This window comes from Anneissia japonica, unplaced genomic scaffold, assembly GCF_011630105.1.
Source record: "Anneissia japonica isolate Jap-2015-1 unplaced genomic scaffold, ASM1163010v1 scaffold288136_len37723_cov131, whole genome shotgun sequence".
Lineage (NCBI taxonomy): Eukaryota > Metazoa > Echinodermata > Crinoidea > Comatulida > Comatulidae > Anneissia > Anneissia japonica.
The window spans coordinates 20,647-31,182 of record NW_022731635.1 but is presented as its reverse complement, the minus strand read 5'-3'; the positions used below and the strand labels follow the sequence as shown (position 1 = coordinate 31,182).

The following is a 10,536-nucleotide window of genomic DNA, read 5'->3' as shown; positions in this document are numbered from 1 at the left end:
AGACGAGGCCTGAGCCATCCTACTGGAAAGTTAAAGTTTTGTTGTATTTGTATGGTATGCCATCTAGTCTAAGCTTAATTGTTTTTGCCATTGCCAACATTAGTCTTACTAGGGTCTATTCTAAATATTTTAGGCCAGTTTTATTGGGAGGACTATTTAAATTTAGTCATGCCTAACTAGTCGACGCGAGTGACTCAGTCTCGTGACTCCAAAAATATGAACATTTGATTGGTTGAAATTGTTTATTTCGGTCCGCCCATTTATCCAAATATGGAATATAAGATTACGTCATTCTTTTGGCATCCTGGTGCCTGATTTCAGTGTTTTGCAAGTCGCTTATTCCGTCTCTAAATTAACTTTCTCGTTTGTGGCGCTGTCCAGAATGAGAAAAATAATAAAAAAATAAGAGACTTGTGGCAAGTCTAGGCATCCTGGTGCCTGATTTCAGTGTTTTACAAGTCGCTTATTCCGTCTATAAATTAACTTTCTCGTTGGTGGCGCTGTCCAGAATGAGAAAAATAATAAAAAATAAGAGACTTGTGGCAAGTCTATGTATACACATACGTATACCGAAAGTCCACTGATTAATCTCAGATAAGATAGTACTGTATAATACATACTGTACTCCAAGTCGCAATGGACGCCACGTCGATTCTAACCCCGACACGATGGCGTGCATTTCGATACTTAGACACATACCTGAACAAAAGATAACATACTGAAACTAAAACACTTAGGTGAATGCATTGGATTATTAACCATAATGTGAAATAATTTGATTTTTTTTTGCTATTATAAACATTAATGTTGAAGTAATTAAAGTTTTTATATTAATAACCATACATTTTTGATAATTGGATGTTTTATATTTTCATTTACCCTGAAGTCGATTGGTTAAATGTTGTGGACTTATTGGCATATACTTATTGGTATATACTTAAGTGTGAACCATGAACTGATTTGAATTTTATCTACAACATAATAAATAAAAAACTTAAAAATTATATGAGAATCTCAGTCATTAAAAATACATTGCAATATGACAGATGGTTTAAGTATAGTAGCACCTTCATCAGACTAACGAAATTTATTGAAAAACAAGATTCTAGCTTGAGCTAACAGGTGAATGAGGTAAAACAAAAACACAGGATCAAAATTCAAATTATTTAATGAGGCAATATAAACAAAAATATAAACAGAATGGCTGGTTGGGAAAGACCAGGGAAAAACAGGTCTTATAAAGTATAGTAAAACAGTAACACATACATATTACTTTCAAGTCAATTTGATTGCTGTTTTTCCCCTCTTCTCTGAATTGATCACTTTCAGCTTTGCACGTATACCTGCCACCATCAGCTGCAGTTGCAGCTTCAATGTGTATTTCAAGAGCATCTTCACTTGTAGTAAATCTAGTTGTGTCTGTGGTGCTGAGTGCTTGTCCATCTTTATACCATGTGATACTAGGGTCCGGATCACCATCAGGTTTACTACAGGTCAAGGTCACTGATTCACCTTCATAGACACTGCTTGCTGAGGCAGACAGTACAGGCTCATCTAGGTCTGATACAAATTATAGTAAGTTCAAATAAATACTTAAAACAAATACTGTACAAGTATAAGGTTACACTTAACTTGTCATTAACATAGTGATTTCATTGATATTAATTTAAAAACAAAAATAGATCTATCAAATGTATCACTTTGTTACTACTGTATAATTTCCAATGTTACTGCTCCACATTAACAATATGATTTGATTATATAGGTGGATCTGTAAAGCATTTCAATTAAATTTAAAAGTTTTATTTTTTCCAAAAACCAGCATAAAATTGTGTTGATTTATGCTTTGTAAACTGTTACAACAGTAATACTACTATAATTCTGTCATTATCACAACAAAAATTTTACTTTACTAATATCCAAAAACTGCTTCTAAAAGTCAGATTTTAACCAAACATATCAATTTGTTTGGTCTACTCTATTGCAAAAGTGCCGCCGTGAAAATCACCCTATCTCTTAACCATTAGCACTTTTTCTGATTTTGCTACCTGTAACTCAACTAGAGGTCGAATAAATAAGGTAAAAAAACAGTTTATAGAAGGTTATAAATATAGCTATTGCAAACAATTTACAAAATATTTGTTTTCAAATATTTGGCCATGTCATACGTCATTTTTTGGTTGAATTACTTATTATTTTTTTACGTCATAACTTTGCCTACACTAATCCGATTGCTTAGGTTGAAGCAGCACAGAAAGCTAATTTTCTGTGCTGCTTTATATAAAAATTAACATAATTGAATAAAATTTTCTTCCATCATTTTTTTAGTTCTATCAAACTAAAAAAAAGGCATTCAAGAACAAAAACTGCCAGGGCTCACAGCCGGCCAAGGGAATTGGCCGGTGGTGTCACACAGTTTGTGGGGCCCTGGCGCTCATTGTTATAGGGGGTCCTAATATGCGAGCGAAATGAGGGTTAAATTTGCGAGCGGAGCAAACAAACAGATGCTTGGGGCCAAGGGGTGTGTAGGGCCCTGGTCAGGATGCAGGGGTTAAGACCCCCTGGTGGGGTCCGAAGGGGCTTAGCCCCTTCGCGCTAGTAGCTTATGGCATTTATGAACTGTTAACTGCGTTGTCAGGGAACAAAAGTATTGTCCATGACTAATGAAAATATCAGACAATTTTATGACAAAACCAACATAGGTTACATAGGCCATAGAGCAACTGGTATATGCCTATAGTAGGCATATGTACTCTATGTAGATTTAAATAAATACAGAGAATATTTTAGTGAGAAACAAAACACGTTTAATAACATATATACAAACTGGTAACGCTTCACAAGACAAACCGCAACATAAACTAAAAACTACAGCGATCGTTTACATGACCCCCGAGATAATGCGGTTTCTGTATGATGATGTCAGGTCAGTGTAATTTCAATGTTTAAAACTGTCGGGGCTGCCGTGAATGAAACTATGGTATTATAGTTTTTATTATATTCTTTTAAACTACTGTATAATGTCCGGGGGCCCTGGCACTCTGCCACCCCCCCCCCCCATCAGCGCCCCAGCGTGGCACCACTGGAATTGGTGTGTTCCATTTTCTGAACTGAAGAAATAATGGTACCTGCTGTATCAAATACTTGTAAAAATTTATTAATGAATATGCTTGAAAGTGGACATATCTTATTTCTACAGTATTATGCATAAATTGGGATTGTATTTTCAACAGTGTTTCACTACTGATTGTCGTTTAAAAAGTTAATTTTTATATATCCTTTTCAGATAATAAAATCGCCCAAACAATGCACTGTGCAGCGTGCTCAATCTGCTCATATTTGTTTTTTTTACACACACACACAGTATTAAAAATGTTTTGTTACGTGGTCAAAATGGCAGTGGCGGCGCCAGTGGGGTGGCTTAAGCCTCCCCCCCCCCCACCGGACGGGTCAAGCCCCCCGCCAGACAGAGCTCGTCGGGCAGTCAGACCATAAAACATATAAAAATAGGCCCACACCAAGCCAACACATGTCTGTCACAGTCAGAGAGTGCCATTTTCGGCCATCTAGAGGTTGATATTCTTTAAAAAAAATCTCATTTGGGAGGGGGAATCCCCCTCTCAACCCCTTCTCCCAGCTCGAGCCTATGAGCTCAAGTCCCCCTGTCGGACAACTTAGCCTCCCCAGAAAATATATCCTAGAGCCGCCACTGCAAAATGGCCCAAACAAATTGATATGATCAACTTTAAAGTATTGAAATAGCTGATCTTAATTAATTTATTTTCTACTATCGATGCGATGAATACATCTATTTTGAATTTACTTGGTATTCAGTTATTTATTTTGCTCGAATACAGTACAATTTTTAAATTTGTGAACAAGTTTTACCAAAATGTAATCAATACAGAATGTAAATGTTGAGATATTATCTGCAATACTTACAATATACAGTGAGCATGGAAGGATCTGACTGTATGAATTTTCTTCTTTGTAACAGTATCTCACATTTAAATCTTCTCTCAGTATCATTCCTTACTGGCTTTGTGATAACCAGGTCAGCATTCCCAGGCGATTTTCTTAAGCTGTAACGTCCATTTACAGTCATTACATCATTTACAATAATATTTGTATTAGTTTCTCCAGATTCATTTACTTCATTCCATATGACTGACAAAGGTGTTTCATTAACTTGTGAATAGTCACATGGTATCACCACTTCACCATCACCTTCTTTGGCCACCTGATTAGATGTTACCACTGACTGGCTATATACTTTTTAAAAAGACACAAAAACACATTCATTACTATAATTATGCAATTGTAAGTAAGGATGAGACTTGCTACAGCACAATGCTTAACTTAAACAAAAAGAAGGAATTAGATTATTTTAAGAATATATACTGTACAGTAAATATCAAACATCGAGGTGTTTTTTTTTGTGATTTAAAAATGTCAAAGTGTACTTCTTTAAAATTAATAAACATTTAGTTATATTCCACATTGAGATGTATATTCTTATAATTTATGGAAATTTTGGTCTTGGAAAAATTATGATCAACACAAATTTGAATTCTTATAATTATCTACTTGGTTTGGATTTATTTACTGACTTAAATATACAATTGCTCCACTTGTATTACAAATAAAATATGTGACTCCAAAATTGACCAATGACCATGTCAATTTAAGGAGGCACCTTTATTCAATATCATACAAATTTTACAAAACCTTCTTGGCCATAAAGGGCCTACACTGACATTAAAGTGAAAAGGCCATACAAAATAAGATGCTGGCAATATTTCATGTTCTTGTCATGAGTATGAATACTTGATAAACAGGAAATTTATTATATGAATAATATATGATGGCGAAAGAAATATGTTAAATAATATGCAATCTCTACAGAGTTGCCTCAACCATGGAGGAAATATATTAATATTTTAATATATATTCTTAATATATATCTTCCATGCCTCAACTTACCATTAGGTACACTCAGCAACAGAAGTAAAACCAAATACAGTAAGAACTGGAATAGATGCTGAAAATAAACAAGAAATAATATACAAATTTACACTACGATATTATTATTTAATCTTTTAAAATTTCTTCATGTTATTATTCTCCTTTTAGTGTTTGATGTCTATTCTTAAGACTATTTTTTGGCCGGCTTTGAGCATGTAATTGTGTTATTGTAAATTTTTTTTTTTAACTTCAATTAATGTTCTTGAATCTTTAGTTACATAGACAATATTTTACAGTTGTTGAGACAGTAAGGACAGGCTTGTCTAGATCTGAAAATTTATAGAAATTAATACTTTGTATGATAAACAAATAAAGGAAAAAGTATTGCTATTGATCTAAGTGGCCGGGCTTGTTTTTAATAAATTGGTGAATAATTTCAAATAATTTGCTAAACATTATTCAACTCTCTCTATAAATACCGGACATTTATATGCTAAATTATAAAAACATTTACTTTTCCTGCAGTCAAACTAGAGTTTACTCATGTGACTAACATACTTTACTTTCATGCCCCAAGGCTTCAATAAGCCTGCGCCCCTTTAATATATTAAAAACCTAAATACAAATTAAGTGACGGTTTCTAAATAAGTATCACTGCAGTACACATGTTTCAGTAAATTATTGGGGGAAAAATCACATCTTTGATCGACATTAATTGAAAGAACTAAAATACGTTGAATTGATGATTATAGTTGACTCTTCTAGCCTTATGATAACAATGTTTAAAACACAATAAATTATGCTTTCATTAATAAATATTTAATAAACAAACAAATACATACTCGACGTTATGCAAGTATGAACATTACAGTCATGTTAACTGATACTGTATAAATACTGTTTATTTTACTCTAAATTAAATGGTGTCACTGCTCTGATAAAAAATTTTAAAAAACACCAACATACAATGTTGATTTGTACTTTGTAAAATATTGCTACTAATATATTATTTTGCCCTAGTAAAATTTAAAATGAATTAAAAAGTGGAGTTATTAATTTGTATTTGTTTTCTATTATTTCAGGTCCTGGGTTCAAATCCCATGATTTTCTTACTACAATCTCACTTTTAAAATATTCTGTGTAGATCAAATAAAGACTTGAAAATCTGAATTTCGTTTAATTAATTTATGTACTTCAGTTATACTGTACAGTTTGCTTTTTAATTGAAAATTCAGTTGTAAATATTTTATTACTTTTACGATCACCTCTCGCCATTAATTAGTCATTGGTTTTACGGGTTTGTTTGTCCTAACTTTTATAACGTCTGTCCAAAAAATAATAATTTCATGGATTAATATGTGGTAAATACAACTTAATAATTTACTATTTTTAAAACTGTTAAACATTTTTACGTATACAGTACTCAATACAGGATGCAAACAGGATGCAAACACTGCCGTAAGGATTTCGGAAAGGGTCTGAAAATATTAAGTTTCCGCTTTGTATCAGTATCTGACATTGAAATTTTCTATTAGCATCATTCCTTACTGACTTTGCGATAACCAGGTCAGTATATTTCCAGGAGCTCTCCCTAAGCTGTAACGTCCATTGACAGTCTTTATACCTACAATACCTTCTTGGGCCACCTGGTTAGATGTTGTCACAGATTGGCAACGTATGACTAAAACCATGCATAGAGGCCTATACATTTTTTGGTGTAGTCTTTGTTGTAAATTATAAATTGAACATAATATGTTTAAATAATATTTTTTCAGTCGCTAGTCATAATTATAAGTCAATCGTGACGTCATCACTGCAACCCCCAACGTTATTTGCTTATTTTTGTGTGGCTAATGAAAGCTAGGAACTTCAACAGAAGGACGCACATCTCCGCTCTCGAAACAGCGCGTGCGTACAGTCCTTTGATCTTTACTGTGGCATTGACAATCCGATACTAGTTGCGAGTACAGCCGTCAAGTATTAGTCTATGCGTGCCATTCGTTTTATGGTGTTAGTTTTTATTTTATTAATTTTGGGTACTTCACAATGTCTGTTACATCTTATTTTCTTTGAACGCGAGCTTGTTAAGTGCTTCTATAAACTGCAATTTGATTTGTGAAAATTGACCAAGAAAATACTGCAAGGGTGCCTTTAAGGTATGTAAATCTTCATTAAAAAATCTATAGTCATTTTCATATTTCAGTAATTTTTCCCCTTCAATAATTATTTTTGCATTTTATACTTTATCATTTCAGGTTAATGAACTGAAAAATATGGCAAAAAAAAAAAAGAAGACATGAAAAGCCTACATTCATAATGTATCTCCAGTTAAAAAAACAAACACTGATCAGGTACTTCAAAATGTAATTACAAACCACTGTAGAAAATTTTCAAGAAACTGTTTTTCTGCTTTAAATCACACTGAATTCCAGAACTATTGAAAACCAAAGTCCAGTGAGGCTGAGCGATTTCTGTACCAATATTCTTATAAACTCAAAAGTTAAAATAAAGCAGTTGGAAGAGATACCATTCTAAATTTAGAATTTATCAACCCAAAACATTTCTTTGCTTACTATGGAACGCATTTGGATTTGCACTGCACCATTTGTTAGTTTTGCACTGCGCAACTCGACTTTCGCACTGTGACACTTTAGTTTTGCACTGCGCCACTTTAGTTTTGCACTGCGCCACTTGTGGCTTGTCCTTTTGGCGTTCCATAGTTTTCAAGCGTAATTAACACTCAACTCGTAACCATAAAAGCTAAGGTTATACGGCTTTCAGGAACCAAGCCCGTGGAAATCTCTAGGTCCTCTCCTTGTGTTTCAGCTGGAGGGCTGAAATACAAGTTACAAGCGCACCGTCTTTCGGATGAGACGTTTAAGTCGTTGGTCCCCCGTGTGCATTTATTGCCCATGTGCACGTTAAAGAACGAACACTCTTCGAAGAACAGTAGGGTAATGTTTCCCGGTGTACCACCCAATCACCACCAGAAGGACCCCACTGGAAATAAGTTTTCTTCTAGACTTTCGTGAGCTATCCTTGGTGTTTACACCGAATAAATCCAATCCAGTCCAAAGTTCAACACAAGAAATGGGCTAAAAATATTGCAGAATGTAGGCTGATTGATCCATCGTGTTCCAGTAGGCCTACAGACAACTATTTTGGAAAATTTTATTCACAAAATTAAACACCCAGACTGCAGGGGAAAAATGTTTGAAATGTTCAATAAGATGTCAATTTGCAAGTGATAAAAAGTTTTAAAAAATACGTTTTCTGTAATAAACCGATTTATATTTAAAATAAAAGCCTTTATTGTTATTTTGTTACAAAATCGTGGATTCAGATTATATAGGCCTAGTTTTTAATTACCCTAAATGCTCGAAAGAGCGTCGTGGCTCTTAAGAGTATATGTTTACCTTGTGTGTAATTAAGCAATTGGGTTGTAAATACAATGTAGGGCCTATACAGTGTTAAGATAAATAAATAACACAATGAATACACAAGTATTTCTTTTTTGTTGTTGTATTAAAGTGTTTATTTACTATGACATTGGACCTATGATAGGCCTATTGTACTACGGGAATGTGAGATATGTAACATAACAACGCGGGCATGAAAAGCGCCACACCGGTGGTATTCCTCTTTATGAGCGCCGCTCTTGAATAAGCACCGCACTGAAACCTCCAAATATGTTTTAAGCGCCGCAGCGCTTATTCAAGCTTTTGCAGACTAAAGACATTTTTTTTATTCCAAATAAAAAGAAGTGTTAAAAAAATTGTATTAATTTTAGATTTTATTATTCAGTTGACATTTATTATTTAGTTGAAACTATATACATGATTTTCCTCATATTCACTGTTATTAATATTAATAGGCCTATTTTTGATAATTAAAATTGATTTATTTTAAAAACAAATGAAAATGTTTCTTTCACCACCCTGACAAATAGAATACATTAAAACATATACAAACCATACAAGCAAAAAACAAAAACAAAACAAAACCAAAAAAATTCAGTAGCCAATGTACCTTTTAGGTACCTATTTTTCAATTAGTAGACGCTTGGCTTAATTTTTTTTTTAAGGTTCGTGTGCAAAAAAAAAAAATCTCATTTTTTCATCACCGCGAAGACATTGTGCACCCGGCGATAAAAATTGAATTGTAATTAAAAATTACTTTCGTATAACAAGCTTAATTAAAAGCCGAAGAAAGTTACTTTAAATTCAGTATTAAGTATGAACAATTAAGGAATCGAATTTATTCGCGCGAATCAAAGAGTCGGCTCGCTTCCTGAGCTCTGATTGGTTGCACATTTTTTCGCTTCGCAAAAACTCCGATAGAAATGTAAATGCGCATGCGCATGAACCGATGCTTACGATTCGCGTGAATAAATTCGCCTAGTGGAAAACAAGCTTAACAGAACCTAAATCGAACTAAGATAAGCCTGTTTTCCAAAGTGTGTTGACCAATGACACAAAAAGCATATAGGTCTCGAACTCACGATTGAAAACGTACGCCCTACACCTGATGCTAAAATATTTTTAACTGCATAATCAAAGCCTTAACGTTTACTTTAATACTTACACTGCATGTTGTTAACAATCTCATTGTGTTCACTATCGTCCTGAAAGCGAAAATGAAACATTTCTCATTGATTTTTCCTGATCTGTTTGAAGGCTTCACTGATATATCGGCAAAGCATAGAAATAGAGGTGGCTTATGAGATTACAAATAAGAGTAAGAGAAAGAGGTGGGAGAGAAGTTAAATAAGAGATAAAGAAAAGTAGGTCTATACACACTACACAATCAAGCCATTTGTAGTTCATTGGGCAGGATATTTTTTACCTTGGGTGAATTCACCTTCTTTCTGTACATAGCATTTTGGATTTTGGAGACTGAAAAACAACTGAATTAGAATGTATAAAAAACAAGCAAAATAGTGTTCTACTTACCCTGTTGCGGTTCGAAAATGTAATATACGTAACTACATAGTCACGTAAAGCTATCGATTACGAGAAAATAGGTTTCGATACAAATCATGATAGTTTCGACTTAGTTATATTTAGTTGCCTACGAAAAGATAACAAAACATTGACGGAAATACATAGTCCTATACAGATAACTTTCACCAAGGCCGAGATTGTAGATTATTTTGCTTACTTTAGTTCTGTGTTATTGCTTTGCTTGTTTTAAACTTTACTTTAAAAACGTCAATGCTCTTTGATATTTGTACTTCCTGTATTCTCTTTTATACACAAAAATGCTGAAGAGTTATTCAAGTACACTTGACGTTCATGTTTGTAATAACCCAGTGTATGTGGCCCAAGGCCCAATAGTGTGTAACGGAGTTTGGGTGTAGGCGTCTATACATTTTTGGATTCTCTCAGGGGAGCATCCTAGCCGGAGGATGATTCTAACGCCAGGAAGCTTTTTCCAGGACTGCGATCCATTTTTAAGTTGCTCAAACTCTATTAAGATAGTATACTCCAATAGTATCGAAATGCACGCCATCGTGTCGGGATTGGATATTTCGACATTAATTATGTCATCATGATGACATAAATAATGTCG

The 10,536-nt window shown here is 33.9% G+C and overlaps 1 protein-coding gene across 1 annotated transcript in view; it reads right to left on the bottom strand.

The window, feature by feature from the left end:
- The window catches only part of LOC117115469 (junctional adhesion molecule A-like), a 13,358-nt gene extending 3,721 nt beyond the window's left edge, over positions 1-9,637 (bottom strand). The window contains exons 1-4 of the mRNA XM_033259289.1: positions 9,550-9,637; positions 4,984-5,041; positions 3,943-4,272; positions 1,267-1,560 (exon numbers count right to left, since the gene is read on the bottom strand). Of these exons, the coding sequence (XP_033115180.1) occupies positions 1,267-1,560; positions 3,943-4,272; positions 4,984-5,041; positions 9,550-9,573 (706 nt within the window). The 5' untranslated portion in view covers positions 9,574-9,637. The remainder of the gene's footprint in view (positions 1-1,266; positions 1,561-3,942; positions 4,273-4,983; positions 5,042-9,549) is intronic.
- Between the last annotated feature and the right edge of the window lie 899 nt (positions 9,638-10,536).